The 25,340-nt window shown below is 48.2% G+C and overlaps 3 protein-coding genes across 8 annotated transcripts in view; 2 read left to right on the forward strand and 1 right to left on the reverse strand.

Annotated features, from left to right (window-relative positions):
* Nucleotides 1-2,780, forward strand: part of NHERF2 (NHERF family PDZ scaffold protein 2) — a 34,268-nt gene extending 31,488 nt beyond the window's left edge. The window contains exon 7 of the mRNA XM_082064904.1: nt 425-2,780. Within this exon, the coding sequence (XP_081921030.1) occupies nt 425-583 (159 nt within the window). The 3' untranslated portion in view covers nt 584-2,780. The remainder of the gene's footprint in view (nt 1-424) is intronic.
* A 747-nt stretch (nt 2,781-3,527) lies between these two features.
* NTHL1 (nth like DNA glycosylase 1) lies at nt 3,528-9,957 on the reverse strand. The gene is made up of 6 exons (XM_082064522.1): nt 9,856-9,957; nt 9,151-9,398; nt 7,107-7,277; nt 6,503-6,662; nt 4,757-4,862; nt 3,528-4,014 (listed from the first exon to the last, which is right to left on the reverse strand). Exons 1-6 carry the CDS (start codon nt 9,929-9,931, stop codon nt 3,891-3,893), a joined length of 885 nt encoding a protein of 294 aa, XP_081920648.1. The 5' UTR covers nt 9,932-9,957; the 3' UTR covers nt 3,528-3,890.
* Nucleotides 9,958-10,423: 466 nt separating this feature from the next.
* TSC2 (TSC complex subunit 2) overlaps nt 10,424-25,340 on the forward strand; it is a 32,646-nt gene continuing 17,729 nt past the window's right edge. For 4 of the 6 annotated variants that reach the window (XM_082064199.1, XM_082064200.1, XM_082064201.1 and 1 more), the window contains exons 1-26: nt 10,425-10,516; nt 10,972-10,998; nt 11,478-11,637; nt 12,514-12,600; nt 12,966-13,076; nt 13,917-14,061; nt 14,196-14,313; nt 14,785-14,833; nt 15,233-15,358; nt 15,708-15,781; nt 16,118-16,244; nt 16,902-17,045; nt 17,273-17,410; nt 17,618-17,721; nt 18,406-18,487; nt 19,374-19,529; nt 19,857-19,973; nt 20,458-20,580; nt 20,877-20,983; nt 21,564-21,717; nt 22,454-22,576; nt 22,892-23,026; nt 23,629-23,818; nt 24,258-24,351; nt 24,664-24,766; nt 25,055-25,149. In XM_082064199.1, coding sequence (XP_081920325.1) covers nt 10,979-10,998; nt 11,478-11,637; nt 12,514-12,600; nt 12,966-13,076; nt 13,917-14,061; nt 14,196-14,313; nt 14,785-14,833; nt 15,233-15,358; nt 15,708-15,781; nt 16,118-16,244; nt 16,902-17,045; nt 17,273-17,410; nt 17,618-17,721; nt 18,406-18,487; nt 19,374-19,529; nt 19,857-19,973; nt 20,458-20,580; nt 20,877-20,983; nt 21,564-21,717; nt 22,454-22,576; nt 22,892-23,026; nt 23,629-23,818; nt 24,258-24,351; nt 24,664-24,766; nt 25,055-25,149 — 2,882 coding nt within the window. In that variant the 5' untranslated portion in view covers nt 10,425-10,516; nt 10,972-10,978. Of the gene's footprint in view, nt 10,517-10,971; nt 10,999-11,477; nt 11,638-12,513; nt 12,601-12,965; nt 13,077-13,916; nt 14,062-14,195; nt 14,314-14,784; nt 14,834-15,232; nt 15,359-15,707; nt 15,782-16,117; nt 16,245-16,901; nt 17,046-17,272; nt 17,411-17,617; nt 17,722-18,405; nt 18,488-19,373; nt 19,530-19,856; nt 19,974-20,457; nt 20,581-20,876; nt 20,984-21,563; nt 21,718-22,453; nt 22,577-22,891; nt 23,027-23,628; nt 23,819-24,257; nt 24,352-24,663; nt 24,767-25,054; nt 25,150-25,340 lie in introns of all 6 variants that reach the window. The other 2 variants (XM_082064197.1, XM_082064198.1) reach the window with 1 other exon arrangement.

Below are 25,340 nucleotides of genomic sequence, written 5' to 3' on the forward strand. Positions count from 1 at the left end.
ATTTCTCAGTTTCCCAGTGGAGCAGCTTGTTTTCCCTTGGGCAGCAGCTTCTGTGTTTCTGCTTTTCCACTTCCAGCTGTGGCAACCAAACATTCTTCAGGAGAGGGGAAAAAAAGAAAGGGGGGGGGGGGGGGAACAAAACGAAAACAACCACAAAATACAATGTAGTAATTAATTCTGTGGGCACGCAGATGCTGCTGCCGCCAGTGAAACCACAGACACGGCATGAGGGAGAGACTTTGACCTTCTGCTCAAAAAAACCCAAACAAAACCTGAACAACATAAACCCACAAAAACCCAACAAACCCTTGTGTGTTTGCTGATCATGCACACTGGAGGAAACGCCTCTGCTGGGGCTGTGGGGGGTGAGACGCTGCGGGACCCCCTGGCCAGGGCTGACATCTCCCCTCCCTTGTTCCTGCAGGATGGAGATGTGGAGAAGAAGGACCCGTTTGAGGAGAGCGGGCTGAGCCTGAGCCCCACGGCCGCCGAGGCCAAGGAGAAGGTGAGGGCCAAGCGGGTGAAGAAGCGAGCTCCGCAGATGGACTGGAACAAGAAGCGCGAGATTTTCAGCAATTTCTGAGCCTCGCCGGTGGCTCCAGCCACCGCTCACCTGCCCCTGCCCTGGCTCGGACATTTTGGAGGTGCCTACGCCCTGTGTCCATGTGAGATGCTTTGTGCTCTGCTCTTCACTGGTTGCTTCTACAAGGCGTATTTTAAAGTCTGTTTGTTTTTTTTAAATTTTTTTTTTATTATTGTTATTGTTACTCACCAGCGATTCTCATAAGACAAATGTGACCAAAGCTCCTTTTCTCGCTTGCTCTTCAGCCTGGCTCTGGCCGCCTGCTGTCCCCTGTTCCTGTGAGAAAGGACTGGAAGAGTTTAACTCTTGTTTCTTACCTGCAGCATTTAGGCTTCTACTACTTTTTGTTTATAGTGTAGGGTGTTTGTTTTGGTTTTGTGGGTGTCCCAGGCTGAGCCCCATGGGATGCTCTGTGCCCCCGCAGGGTGGGGTGTCCCTGAGGCCCCCTTCCCGCCACCCCGTTTGCACGTTAACTACTCACACGATGGGAAAATGGACAGTGGCTGTAAATCGCTCTTGTTGGCTTTTGCTATTGAAATGAAAAGTTTTTGTTTTTAATGAAGTCTCATATGTTTCCAGTTAATTTAGGAACCTCCCTCCCCACCAGCGACTTCTGCCCTGGCAATAAAAGCCCCTTTTTCATCCCTGACAGCTCTGTGGAGGGGAGAGGGCAGGATTTAAAAACAAAACTGTTGATGCAGCGCTGAGCTGGGGGGAGAAAGACAGGAGTGGCAGGGCCCTGGGTGCTGGAACAGGATCTGTGTCCTTTATTTCTGTTATTACTGGGCTGTGTTTGCTGCCTCCAGCCCCTGAGCGTGACCCTGTCCCCATCTCCGTGTCAGGAGCGTGTCCTCTGAAGCCGTGGGGTCTCCGTGGGGCTGGCTGCGTGTGGTGGGGTGGGTGATGCTTTGCCTTTCCGTGGCCTTCTTTGGAAACACCCTGCTCATGGGATTAGAGCCTCAAAAATGGATCTTTACAGCATTACAAATTAAGCCCATTTAAGCTCTTTATTACTTGCCTTTGGCTGTAAATGTGGGCAGATGATTAAGAGGTTGCAGAGGTGTTTTACAAGCCTGTCCCTGCCTGGGATTTCAGCTCAAACGCCCCGGCAGCAGCAGGAGGGGACCAGGCACAGCAGGATGGGCGAGTACGAAACCACTTTCCCCAGCTGAAAGCAAATGGCAGCAATCGCTTGGATGTCAATGAGCATTTTAAAACGCAGTGCTGGGATTTTGCCATGTGTTAACTCCAGCACTACTGTGTTACCAGCCTTTGGGTTGGTCAGTGCTGTGGATATTGGAATGTATTTCCTGAGTATTGAGCTAAACGGTGCCTTAGAACCTGGACTGCTGTCCTGGGCAGCGGGTTGGTGTGCGGAGCTGGGACATTTGGCTTCTCTGCAGCTGTTGGCTGGTGGGCAAGACAGCACGGACAGCCTAGTGGTGAAGGGGATGAATTCTCTTTTAGGAAAGGTCTCTTTTAGGAATGTTGATGGGCTGAACAGGTTGAAAACAATGACTTAGGAGAGGAAGCGGTGCAGGTGTTGGGTTATTGGTGACAGGACTGGCGGGGGGATGATGGCTCAGGATGTGGAGACATTTGCCTCCCCCCAGCACTCTTCCCTACCCCACCTCAAATACAATTACCTGCTCTCTTTTTGATCCCCCAAATATTTGCTTCTGTAAATCGGTAATCTTTTGAAGGAGCCCTTTTTTCCCTGGTATGCACGTTGCTTCCCATGCCCGCATAACCAAAGCTCAGGCAGTGCCCCGGTGTGTGCGGGGCAGAGCGTTCCCCGTATCGCTGACCCAAACTTTGCGCTCTCCGATGCATGTCAGAGAGCAAAGACATATTGTAAATACCACATCTCTCATACAAGACTGGACCACTGTAGTTAAGGGAGGGGGAAAGAACATGTAGTTTTGAATGCAGATCAAAAGAAATCAGGTGTGCAACTCCATACTGATAAGATTTTTTTTTTTTTTAATCTTAATCTCTGCTTAGTCCATGGAAACTGCTCCTGGTTAAAGCACTTATCATATTTCTGACATCTTGTAGCTCAGTAGTAATTATTCAGTTCCTGTACATTTAACTTGGAGAAAAAAAATCAATACAGTATAAGGCTATCAGCTGCATTGTAAAAACATAATGTACACTGTAATATCAGTAATAAACTTGGTTTCCCATGTACTGAGTACTTAGTTGCTTGTTCCTCATCTGTTCGGTAGGGAACTCGGAGCGGAATTACAGCCTTCTTTCACACATTATAAACTTTGCTTCCTCCCTTGCCTGTTTAAAGAGTAGCTGGAATTATTCCTTTGAAGCTCTACAATGAAGTCAGCGCTGCCCTTTCTTTGAAGAACAAAATGCAGGCGGTGCGGGTGTCCCCTCTGAGGCTCCTGTGGCCACTGTAACTGTTGCTGGCAAACACCGAACCAAGCACAATGCTGCCTCATCTCCCACCCCCTGGCTCTGCATCCCCCTGGCTCTTCTGCTACCAGGATCCAAAGGTCACTTGTCCAGGTACTGGTCTCCTCTCACCCTGGCTCCTGAAGCCTTCAGCTGTATTCATCATAGAATCACAGAACAGTGTGTGCTGAAGGGACCTTCCCGGCTCCCCCTGCGCCACCCCTGCCATGAGCAGGGACATCTTCACCAGCTCAGGTTGCTCAGAGCCTCATCCAGCCTGGCCTGGGATGTCTTCAGGGCCAGGCTCTCACCACCCTCAGGGGCAACCATTTCTTCATGTCCAGCCTGTCCTCTTTTAAATCAAAACCATCACCCCTTATCGTAACAGGCCCTTGCTTCCTGGGTTGAGCAGCAGCTTGGCAGAGTGTGTGCTGCCTGCTTGCAGTTTGGTGAGGGTCCCTGTGCTCTCCTCCCTCTGCCCTGTGTCCCACAGAAGTCAGAAAACCTCGGGGTGGGAAAAATACAAACACAAAACCCAAAAACAAACCACCACCTTTATTAAATGTGTATTTACAAACAGCAGCAGGTCATGTAGGACAAAGCGTTTCTCTCTGGTGGCTCCTGAGGCAGCACAGCCGGGGCACACTCAGGCATTGGTGCTGGGCTGGAGCCCTCAACACTGACACAGCAGGACCGCTGCGCTCTGAAAGCCCCTTTTTCCTCTGGAGAGCTCAGCATTGACAGCGGCTGCTCCCTCCCTGGAGAGGAGGCTGCAGCAGCCCCATTTCCCTGCAGTCACACAGCCAGCCCCGTGCAAAGCCCAGCTTTACCAGGGCCCAGCTCCGGGCTGCTGCTGAGCCAAAGCAGCTTTGTTGCTCTACGAAGACTGGATGATCCCTCAGCGTCTCTTGGCAGCTGGGCAAAGGTCTCGATTGAGGCACTCATTGCAGCGAGGATTCACAGGCAGGCAGGTCTGCTGGCCAAAGCCTACCAAGAGCCAGTTTATCTCCCTCCAGAGATCCCTGCGGCAAGAAGAAAACAAGAGCGTTCCAACACAGCTGCTCAGAAGGGTTAAAGAACAGCTTGTGCTTTTAACTGCATCCCTTTCGGCTACTGCCGGTTCCTCTTGGCTCCCTGAGGTGCCTGAAGGCAGGTCCCAGCCTCCTGCTAAGAACAGCCCTCCCAGCCCTTCCTGATCCCTCCGGACTGGGCTGGGGGGAGCCCAGGACAGACACACGATGTGCCCATGGTCATTCTCATCTGCTAATGCATGTGCCAGATGCAGAGATGCACCAGAATACCTGTCAGCTGCATTTGGTACTAAAGATTAAGCATCAGTGAAGGCAAAAATCCAGCCATAGGCTGCTATTGCTGTGGCCATTTGCATCAGCAAAGTCCTGTGCAGTAAAGCACCAGGCCTGGCTCATGGAGGACTTGTCTAGGGAAGAGCTTGGTATCGAGACCTCCAGCCACATGCCTGCCCTAGTTGTGATCGACACATCTGGAAACAAACAAGGGAAACAACCAAGGACTTGATAATCTTAAGGCTCTCTTCCAGCCAAAATGATTCTATGAGGAGATGGGCTAACATTCTGTGATTGTGTGATCTGCTGCTGCAGCTCTCTGGGAAAGGAGAAACACCTGCAAACTAGTTCTCTATGCAGAGGGGGGACCCAAAGTGCAGCCACTGAAGATGCTGTGAGCAGGATTGTGTGCAGACTTCCCCCTGCAGCTTGTGTGAGGGGCTGGGGGTCTTGGCCTCACCTTGGCAGCCAGTCCTCCAGCGCTACCCGAGTCTCCTCAGGGTGTCTGGTCTCCTTCTTTACCCACTTGAGCCTGTTTGTGATCCTGTGCACGTGGGTGTCCACAGCTAGGAAAGGAGAGCCCAGAGTTTAGGTGGGGGCAGCCGCACCTGAGCAGAGAGAGAGCAGAGCCAAGAGCTGCCAGTCACGGCACAGCAGGTCCAGCCCCGCACATGCTGCTGAAACAGGAAGGGAGAACTGCTCCCAAACAAACATGCTGTTTTCCTCCTAAGCCCTGAGCCAAACTCAGGCCGGGATGGAGATCTCCATCGTGCTCACGCAACCTGCTCCAGCCTTCCTTCAAAGGCTGGCGTGGCGTGGCAGCCTGGCCCGCTTTCTCTTCCTCCCTGTGTTTCAGCTCTCGTTACGCAAGTCGCAATCTCTGCCCCTCAGTTTACCCAGATGGAAAACACGTTTCATAATACCTACCGACACAAGAGGGTTTGTGAGGCTTAAACAAATGTTTATAAAGTGCTTTGAGCTAAAAAGCTCTGAATGCAAAGTGTATTATTGTTAGATCAGCCACGATAAACCTGTCTCTATGGCTAATTGGGCAAAACCCAGGAAATTGCTGTAAACAGGAAGACTAAGTCTTGCCTCCTAAATCAAAACTGAGCACACAATTATTTGGAAAACAGTTGGCTACTTTGGCTCCCTCTAGACTTCCCTCCCCCATAGCAGGGGGAGAACAGACCCCAAGCACTGATGGATCTATCGCAAGAGCCACATTTGGTCACTGAGGGTCACTAGCAGGCCTGCAGGAGCTGCCATCCGCACTGACCCTGGGCTGTGGCAGCTGTTCCTCAGGTGACACCACTCCTGCCTTTCCCACGGCTCCTCCGTCAAGCAGCAAGTACATTTTGAACATTAATCTGTCCCCAGAGGCCACCCGCAGGCTGGGCAGCCGATCGTCCAGCCCCATCTGCCGGCTGCCACACGCAGCTCCGCGGTCACTGCACTCCCCGAGCAGCACCGGGCAGGAGCCGACCTGCCCCGGGCCCATTGCTGCCGCGCTCCCAGATCAGCGCCCCGGCACACAGCCCCACGGGCACCACCACATGCTCTCTTCAATAAACATGGCAAATAAACAAATGCACCTGTGGTCACCTAGTACCCAGCCACAGGAACTAAAAGGTATCAGAAATTCTGGAGCTACAGGTTGCCCGAGACTGTTTCTTTCTGCAACTCATCATGAGTTACTGATTTCTAAGCCCTGCTTCTGCCCTCTTATGGCTCACCAAACAGAAATCCCAAATGAGATTTGTCTGAATAGAAGCAACCCTGGAAAAAAAATAACCCCAGACTATGCTACCACTACCCAAATCACAGAATTCCCCCCACTTCTCTTTCACTTGACACCAGGAGATTATAAAGCATTTTTCTGCGAGCACATCTTTTGGGATGCCTCCCTGAACAGGCAATACTTGCAACGCTTACCAGCATGTGAGGGGAGGGAGTGACTGCCCTGGGGGATTTCTGCTATCAGATTTGGGGAGAAACAGTAGCTGGATCCTTGTTTAAATCCTCCAGCAACTCATCCGCTGTGAGTGACTGAGGGTCACATCCTGCACCCACCCAAATTCTCTGCAGGTGACTAAACCCAAGCGATGCCATCAGCAGTTTACCCAGCTGCGATGGTTCCCCTCTGCCCAGGGAAAGGATCTGGAAGGATTTAGGAAAGGAATGGGGAAAACGCAGCCCAACCTACCGATCCCCGACACACTGTCCCAGGCGATGGTCATGGCCAAATGGGCCATTTTGGGCCCAACTCCCGGCAGCTGCACCAGCTCCTCGACCGTTCTGGGTATGTCACCCCCATATTTCTGCTTCAGGATTGCCGTCGTCTGCTTTATGTATTTCACCTTGTTCTGGAAAACCAAACAGAAAGGCAGAAAATCCAAGTTGCCCTCCAATACAGGGAAAATAGACAATTTTTTCTTCATATCCAATCTAAACCTCCCCTGGCACAACTTGAGGCCGTTTCCTCTCATCCTGCCGCTTGTTCCTTGGGAGCAGAGCCTGACCCCCCTGGCTCCAAGCTCCTTTCAGGCAATTCAGAGAGTGAGAAGGTCTCCCCTCAGCCTCCTGTTCTCCAGCTGAGCCCCCCAGGTCCCTCAGCCGCTCCCATCACACTTGTGCTCCAGCCCCTTCCCCACCTCCGTTCCCTTCTCTCAACTCACTCCAGAACCCCAAGGTCTTTCTTGTGCTGCTTCCCTGGACCTCTGAGCTGTCCCAGACAGCGCGTTGGAGCAGAGGACAGTGCAGAGGGTTCCTCTACATGCACACTAGCTGCTGCTGCATCCTGCACTCACCCTCCAGAATCCCACAGGGTAAATCATCTGCCCAAGCGTCGCATCATCCATCTGCAAAATCCTGTCGATGGTGAGGCCGTGCTGCCTCAGGCGCAGCATGGCGGCCGATGTCACCTGGTCCTTGGTCTGGCTGGAGAGCATCAGTGAAAGCAGAACTTGGTAGCGCATCACCTGGGGAAAAGATGACTCTCCAAGATTTCTGAGAGGATCATGCAAGTTCTGCTCTAAAGCAGCTTTGGAAAATCCCATCTCTTTCCCATCAGAGTCCAGTGGGAACTGGGTATCTGGCTCCAGTGAACTCCTTAGGAAACCTGATCTAAAGAACCAGGATGACAGGGACTGGGAGATGGAGCTCAAACCCCAGTCACACAGGGTTCAGCCCAGAACATTCAACTCCTGTTTTTCAGTTGCTTTTTCCCTCAGATGCAGTTATGACCCCACTAGCATGAGGGAGATGATGCAATTAACCTGGACTGACCCCGGACAACATGGGCGACGATTCCCCCTCCAGCTCTCTGACAGACAAAGTTTACAAAACTGCAGGCGCACCAAGAAAAATCTGTGAGTGTGTGGAAGCAGGGTGAACTCTGCATGCAGGGAAATCAAGTGAGGAGCACTGCTGTCTGCTGAGGCTTACAACATCCACTTTTTCTTGGAAGCAAGAACCCTGCTTCCCTTGGGAAGAGGAGTTATTTCCACAACGTGCACCGTGGTCCCCCCGGCCCTGCAGCTGCACTTGGTGCCAGCCCATGTGGCTACAGAGCGTGTGACACCATCCAAATCCAGAGTCCAAGCAAACTGTTTTCCACAGGGATCTGAGCCCAAGGCGCAATGCCAGCAATGCGGACAGTGTCACACACGCTGGAGCTGCACAGCTGTGTCTGCGAGACCCGTCTCACAGGGCCCACAGGTCGCCATGCAGCACAGGGCTCTCAGGGGCTCAGCACCACAGCCCCACTCCGCTTTGTTTTTTGTGCTGTTGCAAACAGTCTCCTGGCAGGGAGATGCCATTGGGGGCTTTGATTGTGTTCCCAGGCTCGGGGAGGACAGTGCCACCCCAGCGTGGCCCTGCCTTTCAACCAGTATCCCATTAGAAGTGGGCTGCAAGAAGGGAAGAAGCCAACCTATGCTTATGTGCTGCTCTGAAGAGCATGAAAGCAGCTTGGAAAGGTTTTTCTTGGCTCCCCCCACCTTTTCTCTGTACTGTTTTTCCCTTGTATTACAGAGCCATCCTGCTGAATACTTTCCTTGGACTCCTACAGAGGTTTTTAAGAAAAAAGGGACATGGCTTCATGCCCTGCCAGCCAGCCCCAGAAGACACTGCCACAAAACACTCTCAGGGTTTTCACTCCCAAGTCCAAAATCATCCCATTTTACCTCAGCTCCTACTCGTGGTTCAGCCTGCAAACTCTTCTGGCAGCCGTATAAGCAGAGGACAAGGACCTTCCACAGCTGCATTTGCTACTTGGTCTCTAACATGCAGCACGGGCTGAACGTGAGCACAGCACAGCTTTGAAAATACCCTCTGGCCTCAAGTTGTGCCAGGGGAGGTTGAGGTTGGATCTTGGGAACAATTTATTTCCGGAAATGGCTGTTGGGCATTGAACAGGCTGCCCAGGGCAGTGGTAGTTACCATCCCTGGAGGGGTTGAACAGACACGGAGATGAGGTTCTCAGGGATGTGGGGTAGAGGTGGACTTGGCAGTGTTAAGTTAATGGTTGGACTTAATGATCTTAAAGGTCTTTTTCAACCAAAATGATTCTCTGATTTCACAAGGACTAACCGAAGCCAACAAGCCCAGTACTGTCAAGGCAGCAGCTGCCTCTCCTCCTCTAGCAGGACAAACAGTTTCACTCACACACACAATTCTGCAGTAACCTCTTGTGGGACCAATCCCAGCCCAGAGTCCTGATACGCCCTGCGTTTATTTTTCTGCTCTGTAAACACCCAAAGCGGTTCATATCCAGGGACAACAGGAGGATAGGGGAGGCCAGAGGACTGCAGAAGCAGGGCTGTATTTTCAGGTGCAGCGGGGTGTAGTTACCTGTGGAGGTGCGCTGCTGTCATAACATTTCTCAACTCCCATCTCATCGACGGGAGCGTCTCTGTTCCTCCTCATTTCGCGGATCCGCTCCAGCTGCTGCCGCCAGTCCCGCGGCTCCCAGCGCAGCCTCTGGGGCTCAGGCCCCCCCTGCTCGGCACCGTCCCCCCGCCCAGGCTCATAGGCGATGGCCACACTCTTCCTCCTCCTGCTGCGCCTCGGGATGTCAGCTGTGCTGCGGACCTGGCTCGCTGCAGGAAACGGGAGAGATTCCCAGGCCTGAGTGGGGGACAAAGCCACCTCTGTCACCCACCAGAGCCCAGCCCCGTGCACCAGCAACCCCTGGGGGGCCCTGACAGGCCTGGACTCGTCTTCTCCATAATTACAACCCAGCAGCGACACCTCACACCCACGCAGCCCTCACTGGAGCCAGCCCTGGGGGGGAACGGCTGGGAAGGGCCTGGGGGACAGGTGACAAGAGCAGGGGACGCGTGTCCCAATCACACAGGAGGCTGCTAAGCACACGGTGCATGCCCAGGCCCTCGCACAGCGCCTCAGGCGGGACCGCCGCCGACGCTGCCACAGCCCCCGAGGCCCTGTCCCCCGCCTGGGCCGGGGCCTCACTGCCCGCGCCAGGGGCGGGGAGGGCCGCACACAGGAAGCGTGATCCCCAGCCCCGGGAAGCACCGACCACCCCCCTCGCGGTACCTCCGGCCGCCCCCCCGGCCCTGCCGAGCCCCCGGGCCGCCGCGCTCCCCCTGCGGGCGGACACAACCGCGGCCATGGCGGCGCCGCCGCGAACTACCGCTCCCAGCGTGCCCCGCGGCGGGCGCCGGAAGCGGCGGGACTTCCTGTGTGGGCGGGGCCGGCGCGGAGCGGGCCGGGGGCGGCGGGGCCGGGCGGCGGGTGAGTGCGGGAGTGCGGGAGTGCGGGAGTGCGGGAGCGGCCGCCCCGGTCCGGGCCGTTCCCGGGCGGGGGGCGCTGCCCGGGCCGCGGTGCGCGGGGGCTGGCGGGGCCCAGCGGGAGGCGGGGCCTTGCCGTGCGCCGGGGGTGTGTGGGGCTGCCCCGGTGTCCCCGGCTGGGTGTCTGTCCGGGGTTGTGGCGTGTCCCGGGATTGTGGGGGGAGGTTGTGGGGGGGTCCCGATATGCTTGGGAGGGACACTGCCATGTCCCTAACATCTGGGGTGTCCCGTGGGCTGTGGTGTGTCCCCAGGACTGGGGGCGATCTAGTGTCCTCTGGCGATGTTTGGCTGGGAGCCCTGGTGTGTCCCCGTTGGGTGTCCCTAGGGGGCTGTGGCACGTCCCGGCGTGGTGGGGGGCGGCTGTGGGGCGTCCCGACATGTTGGGGAGGACACTGCCATTTCCTGGGGTATGTTAGGGGCTGCGGTGTGTCCCCGGGGCTGGGGACTCGCTGTGTCCCCTGGTGATATTGGGCTGGTCACGGGCCGTGGCGTGTCCCCTGGCCTGGGGGCTGCCGAATGTCCCCTTGTGGTGTTGGGCCGGGGGCCGTGGCGTGTCCCCCCGGGCTGGGGGCAGCACAGTGTCCCCTGGGGTGTCAGGACAGGATCTGGCGTGTCCCCGGGTTCGCTGTGGTGTCCATGGTGTGGGGTGTCCGTGGCATAGACGGGGGGCGCGGGGCATGGCTGGAGGTGCCAGGGCTGTGCGGAGCCTGTTCCCAGGGCAGGGGCTGCGGGGAGGGGGTGTCCTGCTCTGGGCCACATCCCCGAGGAGCAGCGGGTTGGGGTGACAGTTTATGAAGGACATTGCTGTTGCTGTAACGAGTGTGCTTGTTCTTGCTCCCCCACTTTCTCCTTGCTACGGCAGCATTTGGATGTTCGAACGCTCAGATTTGTAAGTCCTTCCTCACGTCTGGCTACTTGCAATGTCCGCTTGTCCATTGCTTTCGGACAGGGAACAGGTTCTTCAGCTCACACCCCCCCAAGAAGTCTGTCTGTGGTTGTGATTATACTTCAAAAATCAGCTCAGCGGCTCTGTGTGGGCTGTGGTGAAAAATGGAAACCCCGAGCTCTCCGTTCCTTGGGTCGCTGCACGATGCGGGTGCTGAAGGCAGGAGCAGTGCTGGCTCCTCATTTCATTCTCCCGCATTTGAAACAGCTCGAGACACCACGACTGTTTGCAACAGCGACGTTGTGACAGCTTCTTGTTGTGATGGGTGGTTGTCCTGTGCAGGGACAGGAGCTGGACTCAGTGATCCTTGTGGTTCCCTTCCACCTCAGCACATTCTGTGATTTTATGGCTGTTACCAGCGTTTTCCTGCTTAAAGGTTCCCCAGGGCCTCCCGTACCAGAAACCTTGTTCTGTGTTTGCAGGGGCTCGGCGCTGCTGTCAGCAATGGCAAAGCCTCAGAGCAAGGATTCCGGACTGAAGGAGAAGTTCAGGAATCTCCTGGGGCTGGGAACATCCCGAGGAAGTTCAAAGTCATCGGAGGGCAAACAAACGGAGTTTATCATCACTGCGGAAATACTCAAGGTGTGGGAAGTGAGCATGGTAAAGTTAGGGATGGTGTCTGGATTACCTGAGCTGAGAGGTTCGGAAGGAGGGCTGCTCATTCTCCTGTCTGTTTTGACGTTCATTCCCCCTCCGGTCGTGCCTTTTTACCTTATGTCTCCATGCATATTCTAGTGAAATGGGTGTAAAACTTACCTACTTTGAAGTTACAGCATTTTAGTTATTCAGTGTTTGAATGCTTTCGAGGGATTTGATAGGACACTGTTGTCTTGCATTGGGTTACAGGGTGTTTCCTCAAAATATGTTGCTCTTTTTTTATAGTTTGAGCTGGAGGAATTTATATGGTGGCAGTTAGCACAAGCTGGAAACTGTTTCTATTTTATTAAAACCTTACGGTTTTCTGAAAATTAAAAAAAAAAAAAGATTCCAGTAATTGGCACAACAAGTCTGTGAGCAGAATAATTGGCACACAGGAAGGAAAACACATAAAAAGAGACCAGAATCCCTTCCCGCCTGTGCTGGAGCAGCCAAGCTCTCACCTGCTGGAAGGCTGGAGAGTCAGACTCAACGTCCCTCCTTTCTTTGCCCTTCTCCCCTGAACTGGGCGAGCACCACAGCCAGTCAGTTAGTAACTTTTCTGAAGAAAATGAGGTGTTCTGCCCTGGAGGTGAAAAGCTGCTTGGCTCCAGTTCTGTGAAAGTTCTAGTTTTGACAAATCATTTGCTAATGGAAAAAATGGTTTTGGAGAAATTCCCAAAAGCTCCGGTGATGACTAGTGGGTAGATCATTTTGGACAAATATGCAATTCATTTTTCAGTGGTTCAGGATCCCCTGTGAGAAATGGATAAGTGTTTCTAGTAAAATAAACTCTCAGCTTATCTCTACATTTCTTTCCAGGAACTGAGCATAGAATGTGGATTAAGTAATAGGATACGAGCAATCGGTCAAATTTGTGAAGTGGCAAAAACAAAAAAAATTGAAGAGGTAAGTTTCAAAGTGTTCAGTGAATATTTGAAGGATGAAAATTTAAGCAACAGCTCTTCACTTAGACTCATCTTGTATTTGGGTGAAGGTTTCTGCACAAATGTTCGCCCTGAAGTAAGCGGGTGAATGAAGAACTTCCATTATTGGGGTGCAAATGTCACATAGGGCAGGATTTGGTGTCTCTTGTGGTTCATCTGTGCTTGTCACCAGGCGGGTGAGAGCATCCTTCAGAAAAGAGAAGCCTGGGCGTGAAATCTGTGAAAATCTTGTTCGTTAACTTGCCATAATTAATGACTGACCTACTGGGTGAAGATCCCAGAAGCAGGTTAACTGTCCTCCAGCCTGAGTCCTGCATTTGCTTTCAGCACGCGGTGGAAGCCATATGGCGAGTGGTGGCCGACATGCTGCAGCCTGAGCGCCCCGTGGAAGCCAGACATGCTGTTCTTCATCTGCTGAAATCGATCATTCAAGGACAGGTGAAAACAAAGAAACGCTACACTTAAACTAGGGTCTGTGCAGAGTATGAGCATGAAAAATATTGGGTTGTTCTTCTGAACAACTTCCTATGTTTCTTATTTTGGTTGTGCCTAGTAAACGGGAAGAGGACACATTTTATTTTAAGTCTTAGTTTGACCTCGTAGCAAAACTTGCTGGAAACTTTTCAATTTTGGGGCAATGCTCTCGGGAAAAAAAGGGAATACTTTGGGTTACGTTCAGCATAGTACAGCACACAATAATAGGTATTTGCCCAGACCTATTAGTCCCAGTCTGCAGGTGGTTTTGGTGTTTCAGCATGGCAAATATGCGAGAAGTTCTGTATGAGAGACTTCTGTGGCCTGGCCAAGTTAAGCATACTGTGAATTTTTCAGATTTCACAATGTACTATACAAATGTAAGACAGAATCAAACCGAAGTTCTGGTTTTCTGTATCCTGAAAAAGCAGGGGTAGGTGCTTACCCGATGAGCAGGTGTTGATTTTTGAAAAAAACAAAAAAACAAAAAACCCCCCCAAAAGCTCCTGCAATCTCTGCTGGCTGTGCTGTCAGCTGCAGTTGCTATGGATTACTTGGGGTATTGGGTGCTGTCTGTGTATTGCTGGACAAAATACCTCCAGCCCTGAGTGTTAATAGAACAGACAGAAGACCTGAGCCATTGTCAGTGGCCAGCAGAGGCTGGAGGTGTTTTCAGGAGATTTTCATAGCTTGTAGGAAAGGAGAATCATTTCAAGCTTGGAGATTACTGTTACAGACTTCATAAGGTTCAGGCCTTAACTGTCTTTTGTCATTTCCACCTCCTCCCTTTGTTTTTTTCTTAAGGGCGAGAGATTAGGGATCCTCAGAGCACATTTTTTTAGAGTAATTAAGGACTATCCCTCCAACGAAGACTTGCATGAACGGCTGGAAGTGTTCAAGGCTCTAACGGAGAACGGACGATACATCACCTACTTGGAAGAAGAGCTGGGTGAGTATTGTCTCTGCCCCTCTTCACTTTGCTGGGAGCAAGTCACTGGGCAAATATCCAGTGATACAAGAAAAAGGTAGTGATAACATTTCTGGGTAAAAAGCATATTGGAACAATTTGTTTTCCTTCTTCAGCTGACTTTGTACTGCAGTGGATGGATGTTGGTTTGTCTTCCGAGTTCCTCCTGGTTTTAGTGAACCTGGTGAAATTCAATAGCTGCTATCTGGAAGACTATGTAGCTGACATGGTCCAGTAAGTTGGGTTTGATTTTTTTTACTCCTACATGCTTTTTCTTAGTAAATTACAGGAGAAAGGTGCAGATCAATAGATAGATAAGTGGAATCTGTTTCATCCAATGTGAATCTCTTTCATCCCAGGTCATAACTGGAATTTCTGACAGATAGTTCAGTTCTTACAATGTTCAGATCTGTTTTAGTTTAAGAGCATCTGCTTTCCCCATTTCATGTGATGAAGCTGATTACATTGTTTTGTCTCTGCTATTCAATTAGTGTGGACATACTGAGTTACATTTAAGTGCAACTTCAAGCTGTTTATGAAAGAGCTCATAGTGTTCAGTGTGTCTAGGAGTGTTATCAACAACGCCACAGTAAGGGGAATGATGAGTAAAGTAGCATGCCAATATGCTTGTCTGTTTTGGCTCTTTGTAATTTGCCTAAAATCATAATAAGCAAATAATTATAATTAACTGTTCTTTCCTAACAGCAAGATATGCCTCTTGTGTATTCAGACTTCATCATCTATGGACATAGAGGTCAGTAATTTGAGTCTCTCATAGTACTTTAGAGTTCTCTGAAATTCTTCAAAACTAATTTTTCCAAACAAAATCAAATCATCAGACTCTCAGTTTATTCTCATCTTACAGAAGAGGCAATACAATGTTACAAAGTATTTGTAAGCTATTGGATCTTGTACACCAATAATAATTTTATTCTAAAGCAAACAGCATTGATAGATTTGATAAGTGAATCAGTTTTTCAACAGTGCTTTTTATGGTTTACTTTTCATCTCTCTATGATTAAAATACAAAAAAAAAAGACATATCTGTATCTCTTTTGGGTTCCAGAAGATTTTCTGGGCCTGCCATGTGGAGGTTTGACTGGCTTTATTCCTGGAGAAGTCTATAACCATTTTGTCTTTCTCTTTCCCAAAGATTTCCTTGCAAGTCTTGGATGCAGTTGTTTGCTACAACTGTCTGCCGTCAGAAAACCTGCCAGTGTTCATCATCACCCTGTGCCGGACCATCAATGTGAAGGAGCTCTGCGAGCCCTGCTGGAAGGTCACTACTTATCCTGGCTTTGTTTTTTAACAATCTCACTTATTTGGCCTCATAGATGAAGTGTCACATGTGCCTTTGCACATCTGTCGTACGTTGCGGTTTGGTTTTAAGAGTAAATAATTATTTCAAGTATGAAGGGATCAGCACATTGTTAGTGTAAGTCCCATCATGTCTCTGGAATTTACTCATCGTTTCAGCTGAGGTGACTGGCCACCTTTTCTATAGTGCCATGGAAATGGCCGGACACATTCACTTACCACAAGCGGGTGTGATTGGCTGGCTAGCTGCATATTTAAGCTAATGAGCATTTTAACAATTGGATATTTAAGTGTTCTCTTTGAATTTGCAGCTTATGCGCAACCTTTTGGGAACTCATTTGGGACACAGTGCCATCTACAACATGTGCCGGATCATGGAAGACAGGTAAAGACAAACCTGGGAATTCAGCAGAGGTCCTGGTGAGAGGGACAGGGAGTCGCTGACCTCAGCAGAACCAGCTGAAGGTTCCGGTGCTTAGAAGTTAATTCCCTTCCTAGTTATGCTGCTGAAAGGCTCATTTTTTTTGGCTTTGCTGAATGTAATTTCCTTTATTTAAAGCTGTACTAAATGATTTTCTGCTTTTAATGTTTGTAAATTGCTGTGCAAGGCTCTGACGTGTAACCGCTGGGAATTACTGTTGTGACAGTATAGATTCCTATTGACTCTTGTACACTAAAATAACTGCAGTGTGGTCTAAGACTTCCCTCCATCTGTTCCTAGAGCATACATGGCGGATGCAGCATTGCTGAGAGGAGCCGTGTTCTTTGTCGGGATGGCTCTGTGGGGTGCTCATCGCCTCAGTTCTCTCAAGAATTCCCCAACTTCAGTGCTGCCTTCATTCCTCAAGGTAGGGTGGGATGATGGGGGAACTCTTTACTCAGGTATACATCTGGATCTGGGTAAATTTAGAATAAAAATGTGGTCCTCTATACCAAAGAGATCTTTGTGTGCCTGAGAGATGGGAGACAGCAGTTGGGAATGTAGTGAAGTGTGGGGAAGCACTAAAACAACAGAGGACTGAAGTGTGAGGCTGCCTTCTTCTGAAATATCTTCGTTGGCCGGAAAAGCAAAGTCTGAATTCTTTTTATCGAGTTTCTACATTGTGGGTACTTCCTCTTAAAAAGTAGAAACAAAGCAAAAACTTTCACTCTTTCCAGTATGTGGTACAAAAAGTGAGGGACAGTGTCTTCGGGGACAGCCTCAGAACTCTCTTAACATTTTGTCATCCGAGCGCATCCAGCAGGAATTTCCCAGCTTTAACCTCATGTGTCTGCTCTGTGCTGGGGCAGGATTTGACATCTGATGTACAGCTGTTTGGCGAGTGCATCACTGCACTTCATAAAATGGTTCTTCACTTTGCTCTTTGTGTGTTTAGACTGGAATATATTTATCTCAGACCTTCAGGCTTAAGTTCCTTATTAATAAGGTGTGTTTCATTTGAATTTAAGGGTATTTCTGATGACTGCTTTCCAGTGGTAACCGACTGCAATGCTTTGTATTCCAGGCCATGACGTGTCCCAACGCAGTTGTATCTTATGAGATAGTTCTGTCCATAACACGTCTAATAAAGAAGTACGGGAAGGAGCTGCAAGCTGTGACATGGGACATCCTTTTGGACATCATGGAGCGATTACTGCAACAGCTGCAGGTGAATGTTTGGCCTGTCTTGATATGCTTTCTATCAAAAGACCTTGCCGTAAATATTTTTGCAAACCCATCACCTGTGTGTACACTCAAGTGAACTTTGAAGCTGAATGAAGGTGTAGCCCAGTTCTCAATATTTTGCTTCTCAACGGAGTTTTCTATTTGTATTTAAAAGTCAGCACTATCTGGTAAGGTAGGAGTCTTTGAGGAATGGGTTTGTCTCTGTTTCAGAGTCTGGAGAGCCAAGAACTTAAGTCCATTGTACATGATCTTTTGACTACAGTAGAAGAACTTTGTGACCAGAATGAATTCCATGGCTCTGAAGAGAGATTTTTTGAGCTGGTAGAAAGATGTGCTGATCAGAGACCAGTAAGACTTGTCCTATTATTGTCTTTATTGCCAGTTGAATCTGTTTTGTTACTCCGTACAGTTGAACGTTGGGAGTCCTAAAATAGCCAGGGATCCGAAAATCACAGCAAGGTCTTATATGACCCTTATTCTCAGGGTGTGGGTTGGGGGGATAATATATTGTATTGGCTTATACACTAAAAAAAATTCTTGCTCTTTCCATGAAAGGAATCTTCTGTGCTAAATTTGATAACATACAGAGCTCAGTCCATTCATCCTGCCAAAGACGGCTGGATTCACAACCTGCAGATGTTAATGGAGAGATTCTTCAGGTATGAAATCATGACTTTGTGAATACAAGGCATTTTCAAATGCTTTTTGCCACTTTTTCCTCTTACGTAATTTTGTTTTCTGAAGTTCTAATGTTAGTAAATGACTGCTAAGAAAGATGGTGTTTCCATGGCACAGCACCTGAAGGGATTTTGTTTAACAGAATTAAAAGTTTCCACCGAGTTATTTATGCTTCAGTTTTTTTCTTTATTTCCATTGCATGGTTCTGTTCCAGTTAGCTCAGGCAGTGATGTGTTCTGCTCCACAGCCCTTTGTAGTTCTGACACCAAATGAGACTTTCCTGTTAAGCATCAGGATTGCATGTGGTTATCCAGCGTTAAAGTGATTTCGGGGTTTAGATTGGTACTCCTGAAAGCGTTCTTGAGCTCTAAAATCTCACAGCAATTACAAGCTTCTGTCTTGTCTGTGAAATGCAGCCAAAGAGCAGCTCTTCCTCAGTGCCATATGTTTGGTTTTAAATCTGCTCACCAGAGCGCTTGTTCCTGATCTGATTTCTTTTGTGGAGACATTAACTGAAGGCTCAGCTGACCCTGAACCATTATTGTTCTAAGTCATAAGAAGTTCCTTGGTTTGCTTTAGTTTTACTTTCTTTTTCTCCTTTCCCGTCTTCTCTAAATATCAGCAACTTTATTTTATTCACCGGGAATTTGCTCTTTCCATTTTAGGAACGAAAGTCGTAGTGCTGTTCGCATTAAAGTTCTGGATGTCTTGTCCTTTGTCCTGAGTATTAACAGGCAGTTCTATGAGGTGCGTGTTAGTCTCTTTCTGGTGATCACACGTGAGATCTTCAGTGGGTGGGAAAGGCTTTGGTGAGGCACGTTTTACACTGTGCTCTGGGTCATCTCTGCCATTGGGGAATGCACAGGACTGTGCTGTGAATGTTGCACACAATAGACACATTTCTGTAGGATCCTTGTAGGAGAACTTGCCTTTTAATTTGCCTTGACTGGATACAGGTATGTGCAACCTGCAGTGGGAGCTGCCGTGTGTTGAGGTCATATGTGGTTGTGTATTTGCTTCCCTGTTTGAAGGTCATTAATTCCCTATACATTTTGTTTTGGAAGAAAGGAAGGTCAGGGTGAGAGATGGAGAGATTATTTCTTGGTAAAAATATGAGGTATGGACATAATCTGATTGACCTGCCATGGTGCTTGTGGTATAATTGCAATCCAAGATGGAAAGTGTCTGAAAGAGGAGTTACGGAAGAGCTCTGAGAATGTCGTCAGCTCTTTGGAGTGTACCCAGAGTGTTGGAGGACAGGAAGGGGCAAGAGGTGCTTCTGCGATTCCTTCAAGATTTGTGAAAACATGATACCATTGCATGTTTTCTCTCTCTCAAAAAACAAGCCCTAGAAATCCCTCACCAGCAGTCTATTTGATCCTTGGCTATCCAGTCTGTAGAAGAGATGAAAACCAAAGCATTGAATGCAAGTTCAACAAAAGTCGTAAATATTTGGAGGACTGGCACACAGAAATACTGAATTGGATCGAAGAGGAAAGATTAAGGAACCAAACAGTTGAGGAACAAGCCTGATACCAGTGTTCTTTAGTTTGTAATGATTTGTCTCTTTAACACGCTGATTGAACAGCTGACAGCAAAACGTCCAGGCTCATTAAAGTCTGTCCCCTTGCAGGAGGAGCTGATAAACCTGGTTGTGATCTCGCAGCTGGCTCACATTCCAGAGGATAAAGACCATCAAGTTCGAAAATTGGCCACTCAGCTGCTCGTAGACCTGGCTGAAGGCTGCAACACCCATCACTTTAATAGCCTGCTGGATATCATAGAAAAGGTGAGGCAGAGTTGGGTTGACTGTCAGTAGCATCACCCTGTCTTCTGCCAGATCCTCTTACTGTAGCCAAAGGGACTGACCCATGACTCTGATCACTTGCCTGGTTCCGTAGTATATTGTAAAATCGCTGGGTTTTGGAGGATGAAGGCCTGAAGTACAGAGCAGAGGGAGTTTAGGAACCCCATCAACACACATCCGAGCTACCTGACGGGGCTTGCGGAGTTTCCTGCAGGATAACTTGCTATAGTCTTTGCTGACCTTCCAGGATGGAAATAAAGAAAAGGTGTTTTGCGGATTTAAACCATGTATTGCTTTTCTTTTTAAAAGGTGGCTGCACATTCTCTCTCATCTCCTTCTGAACTGGAAGAGAGGGACTTGCTATCATATTCAGCTTCTTTGGAGGATGTCAAGACAGCAGTTCTTGGACTCCTGATAATTCTTCAGGTAAATGCTGCAGGGCATTCAACACACCTTCTGCTGGACTTGGCTTTTTAGAGAACCACTCTCCCACTATTAAATATTCTGACTTTTGTCCACATAATATTTTAGCTCTTGTTTTGGTCACTTCTTTTGCTTTTGGGCACCATTTGCTAAATGTTTTATTTTCTTAATTTCCATTGTACAATGAATATGAATACATTTTCAAGTGTGGAGGGCAGATATGTTCTAAACTAGCAGAAGACAAGTGGTTTATAACCTTGAATTGATCCATTGTAGCATGTCCTGAGATGCGGTGAAGCAGTTGCAGAGAGCTGGTTTGTTCCAACTGCTGCCCCTCTGGAGCCTTTGCTGAGGTTCTGTCCATCTGTCCATCTTACTCTCTGGAGCAAATTTCTGATGTGTTTTTCTTGAATTCTCAGTGCAGACACACATTTCTGAATTAAAAGTGTCAGTCTGCCTTTCCATTTACATTTCTGTTCCTCTGTAGACAAAACTCTACAGCTTACCCTCCAGCCACGCCATGCGGGTGTACGAGATGCTGGTTCAGCACGTCCAACGCCATTACATGTACGCGTACAGCCTTCCTGTCGCCAGCAGCATCAGACTGCAGGTATGAGCAGTAAACGGTGGTTTTCGGTTGAGAGCTGCATCCTGGCTTCGGAATTTTGGGTTGGCAGGTGGGGAATGTGTGCTCTAGAGCTCGCCAGAAGTAGAATTAAATATTTCTTGGCTAATAGGAGTATGTATTAATGTACGTACTGTAACACCAGAAGTGATGGCTCCTGCAGAATTGGCCACAGCATCTATTAGAAATCCCTTTGTACTTGCAAAAGTATCCCCTGGGGAGGTGGGAGGGTATTCCGCTGACTGGGGTTCTGAGTGATTCCAGTGTCTTCTCTGTTACAGGTGTTTGATTTCCTGCTGATGCTTCGAGCTGACTCCCTCCACCGGCTTGGCCTTGCCAACAAGGATGGAGCAGTGAGGTTCAGCCCTTACTGTCTGTGTGATTTTGTGTAGGTTTCTCATTGTGTTAAGCAAAAGCTGTTTTCTGAACTATTTGGTATTTTTGCACAAGCTTCAGGGTCCATCAGTAGCGACTTGCAATTTTTCTAAATCTTCCAAATCCTGATGAATCAGCTGCTAGACAAGTGTATAGTTACAGTTTCGTATGGTTTCAACTAATAACTCATTGATTAATTGTTCTTGCAAACCACTTACCTACAGAGCTCTCAATGTCAGATGTGGAATTTCTGTTCCTGCCCGAAACCAGTTTTCACACAGAGGTTTGATTCAATGATTTGTACAAATCTGGCTATTTTTAATTTTATAGGCTGGTCTAGTGTTCTCTGTGTAACATGCCCCAAAAGATGTCTTTCTAAATTTGCTAAGGGCCTGGATAGAAAAACCCTTAACCTGACCAAACTGACTCATTGCTGTCCATCTACTGTGCAATCCTGTGGTTTTTAATTGAAAATGCTATTTATATCGTTTGATCATCGGACTGGCTACCAAATAGGGTAGCACTGTAGGTCACATGATTCGGCTGCTCTGATCCTGATTTTACGTGTATTTTTCTCTCTTTCCACGTTGTAGAGAAGCAGAGAAGAGGACTTCCGAGAAGAAGCCTGCGGGTACGCTCTCTCCGCCCGCGGGCAGCCCCAGCGGGCCTGCCCAGAACGCCACCATCCGCATCGGCCACCTGCCCTACTCCATGGTCTTCGGTGTCCTCCTCCAGTGCCTGAAGCTGGTACGTTCACTTTTAACGACAATTGTCATCTCCACGTGAAATATGCCAACTTAAAACGGGCTGGTTGGAGGATTCTGTGCCAGAGTATCTAAGTAATGTCTGAAAGGCAACACGGAAATCCTCCTTCTTGGGCAGAACCTGTGTGATTGTGCAGCTTTGCAGCCAGCAGTGGGAGCAGCAGGTCAGCTCTTCAGGAGCGGAGCGAAGCTTTCACTGCGCTCTGCTGCAGAGCAGACAAGGGCAAAAAATGTGGGTGTTAAACAAAGATCAAATAAGTCATCCTGTTTCTGAAAGGGCACTTGAAACTAGAAGAGACATACTGCAAGGTTTTGAAGTCTTTTGAGAACTGATAAATGTTTCAGTTGCTAAAAGACTGTAAATAGAAATTGTTCGTTAGCATTCTATCAGACATAATTATGTACTGAGGGGTTGTCTTGCTCTGGAAGTTAATTTGTGCTGTTGGCTCAGATAACTGAATTCTGGCTCTGTCTTTTTGAGCTCAGATCTGGATTCAAGTTGCCTTCCAGTTTGCGATGCCAATGTTGCACCTTGGGCTGGATGACAGACAGGAAGCCATTGGTGACAGCTAAATGCCACTTCTTTTTATGTCACTACCATGGCAAGACATACATCTGCTTAGGAGATGGCATGTTGTCTGAAATTTGATTGGTCTTACTTTCAAATGGAGCTGAAATCGTACAAAAATTTTCCACTTTGACTTTTTCTTTCTTTCCAGGAGACAGACTGGAAGGTGTTGAAGTTGGTCCTCAACAAATTACCTGAATCCCTCCACTATAAAGTGCTATTTTTAACCTCTCCTTGTAACATAGACCTGCTGGCTTCTGCACTGAGCTACATGGTAATGCCCTGCATCCTCCTGACGTGTCGTCACCACATGCTTAGTTTGCTTGAGAGTTTATTGGGGTTTTTTGAGTTTGTTTTTGCATTTTTTTTTCTTCAATGTAACATTTTTGAAGATCAGCATGCTGGTTGTCAATCCTCACTCACCTTCCCTTTTTGTGAGGGTTGTTTTAGGTACAGGAGAAGGTAATAATGAATATTCGTTATATATGGATGTATACATCTGAAAAGGGAGCTATGAGCAGTGCCTGTCTGCTGCCTTTTAGAGAGTACTTTAGTGTGAGATGTTCTAACTCGCTGTGTGATGTATCAGCTCACAGACAAAAAGACAACCGACAGGCTCCATGGGACCCCAGAAGGCTTTTCCCGCACTGATTTGCATCTGGCTGTAGTTCCAGTACTGACGGCATTAATATCTTATCACAATTATCTGGACAAAGCCAAACAGGTATGGGGAAAGTAAGAGAATGGGGGGCGCTGAGCCTGGATAGTAGAGGATTTGTTCATACTAGCTGATTAGGAGACTCAAGTGCAAGATATTAATAATACTGCCCTTTTCTGTTATAAAAAGCTGCATCTGCTGTATTTGGGGTGCAATTAGGGGTGAAAAACTACTTCTCTGACTTTGTGCAGCAGTAACTATCAGTTGGATTCACTGTTCTCCATCCATACCTGATCCTCCTCGCAGGTCAGGGAGTGACTTTACCCTCTGCTGGAAAACCCCCGATAAACATAAAAATTCTGTTTAATCAGAAAAGAAACAAACCAAAACCTTAAAATAAGAAAATAACTTAAATAAGAATTTCTAAAATATCTACTTGATTAAAGTCCCATCTTAAGATTTTTGCCTAGAATACATACAACACTGTTTAGGGTTCTGTGTTAGTGCATTTTGGATAAGAATCCACGTGCATCATCCAGGTCTTGCAGCAGTGACACCCACAAGCCATTTGAAATCCCGATGGCAGTCGGGAGATGGTACAGCAGAGGTTTTCTCTTTCCCTGTTTTCTGACCTTTTTTTCTTTTTAATTATTTTTTTACTCTTCTAGCGTGAAATAGTGTATTGCCTGGAACACGGTCTTATTTATCGCTGTGCAAACCAATGCGTTGTGGCGCTCTCTGTCTGCAGCGTCGAGATGCCCGATATCATCATAAAGGCGCTTCCAGTCTTAATAGTCAAATTAACCCACATTTCCGCTACAGCCAACGTGGCAATCCCTCTCTTAGAATTTCTTTCAAGTAAGTCTTAATGTTTTTCTGCTTTTGATCTTCTGTAGCTGTGAATGTGTTGTTTGCACTGAATATGGGTATTTTGATTGCGTTAGCCACGTGGGATGCGTTGGAAGGGTGTCTTGGGTTTTTGTGATGCCCTTGCACCATCCTCAAGGTATAAATGTTTGAGCATCTCTTGTTCATTACTGATTTTCTATTTGAAAAACTTGCACACACTGAAGAGATGAGCTTTGTGTAGTGCAGCCACACAGTGATGGGAAATACAAAGCTGCTTTCTCCACCTTGATAATTTAAATAGCAGGAAATTATACCATGAAATTATACCATGTCAGCTGATAATTTAGAAGAAACAAACCAATTTGAATTAAACTGAGTTGTGCTGTTGAATAGTTTGTGTTCAGCCCTCACCTGTGCTGTTTGGTTGTTTTTCCCTGCTGTGTTCTAGCTCTGGCCAGGCTGCCTCACCTCTACCGGAACTTTGCGGTAGAGCAGTACGCCAGTGTGTTCGCCATCTCCCTGCCCTACACAAACCCTTCCAAGTAAGTTCACAGCAAGTGTGCTTCTTCCTTATCTGTAAAATTAAGAGAATGAGGCATGCTATTTTGTAGTTCTCAGGCCAAGGTTATTTATAGGATATTGCTCATTCTTGTATCTCCAGGCTTTCTCTCAAGAAGAGGCATATTCACCTTGAACAAAATATCTGTTTTTCTTGAACAGAACTTTTAAGGTTCTTTACACTTACAGTGGATAAAGGCCGAGTTCTGTTTCTCAGGTTGAAAAGTCTGTCTGTTCAGTTCTGGAGTGGCATCACAATGCAGCGTTAAACTCTGTGGAGATCTTTCTGCTTTTAGGTTTAACCAGTACATCGTTTGCCTGGCCCATCACGTGATAGCGATGTGGTTCATTCGGTGTCGCCTTCCCTTCCGAAAGGGCTTTGTCACCTATATTACAAAGGTAAGTGGACACTACTGAATCAAACATAACAAAAATGGTGACTTAAAAACCAGGTGGAGAAGTTTAAAGGTTCTGCTTGAAGCTAGAAAAATTCTTCTTTTCTTCTCAACATCTTTTTCAAGATGGACTGTGAGTTCTTGTGCACCGGCCCGTGACTGCTCTGGCAGGGGGACTGGACTAGATGATCTTTTGAGGTCCCTTCTAATCCCTAACATTCTGTGATTCTGTGACTGCAGTCCTTCAGCTGCACGTCCTTGCCACTCAATCCACTCTGTTTGTCTCCGGCAGGGTTTGCGCTCCAATGCCCTCCTTTCCTTTGACGACACGCCAGAGAAGGACAGTTTCAGGGCTCGCAGCACAAGCCTGAATGAGAGGCCCAAAAGGTAAATTATATTGGACTCCAGCAGGGTCTTGTGGTCCCTGTTCTAGTGCTCACACCGTCCCCTGTTTTTTTTTCTGAAGGAGTCTGGGTCTAGTTATCCAAAATCTGACAGTGCATTTAAGCAAGCAAAGTAAACCTCTTTAGGTTGGGGGACTGGTAAAAGACAAACTTAGGTTGGTAAGAGCCTGGAAT

Source organism: Streptopelia decaocto, assembly GCF_964273445.1.
Source record: "Streptopelia decaocto genome assembly, chromosome: 13".
NCBI classification, from domain to species: Eukaryota; Metazoa; Chordata; class Aves; order Columbiformes; family Columbidae; genus Streptopelia; species Streptopelia decaocto.

Bases quoted from the DNA above. Each gene is read 5' to 3' on its own strand.
- NTHL1 (XM_082064522.1), bottom strand. From the start codon at position 9,931: ATGGCCGCGGTTGTGTCCGCCCGCAGGGGGAGCGCGGCGGCCCGGGGG. The intron at 7,278-9,150 runs GTAACTACACCC...TCTTTTCCCCAG, and splicing joins ACAGCAGCGCACCTCCACAG to GTGATGCGCTACCAAGTTCT. The intron at 6,663-7,106 runs GTGAGTGCAGGA...TTGGTTTTCCAG, and splicing joins ACCCTGTGGGATTCTGGAGG to AACAAGGTGAAATACATAAA.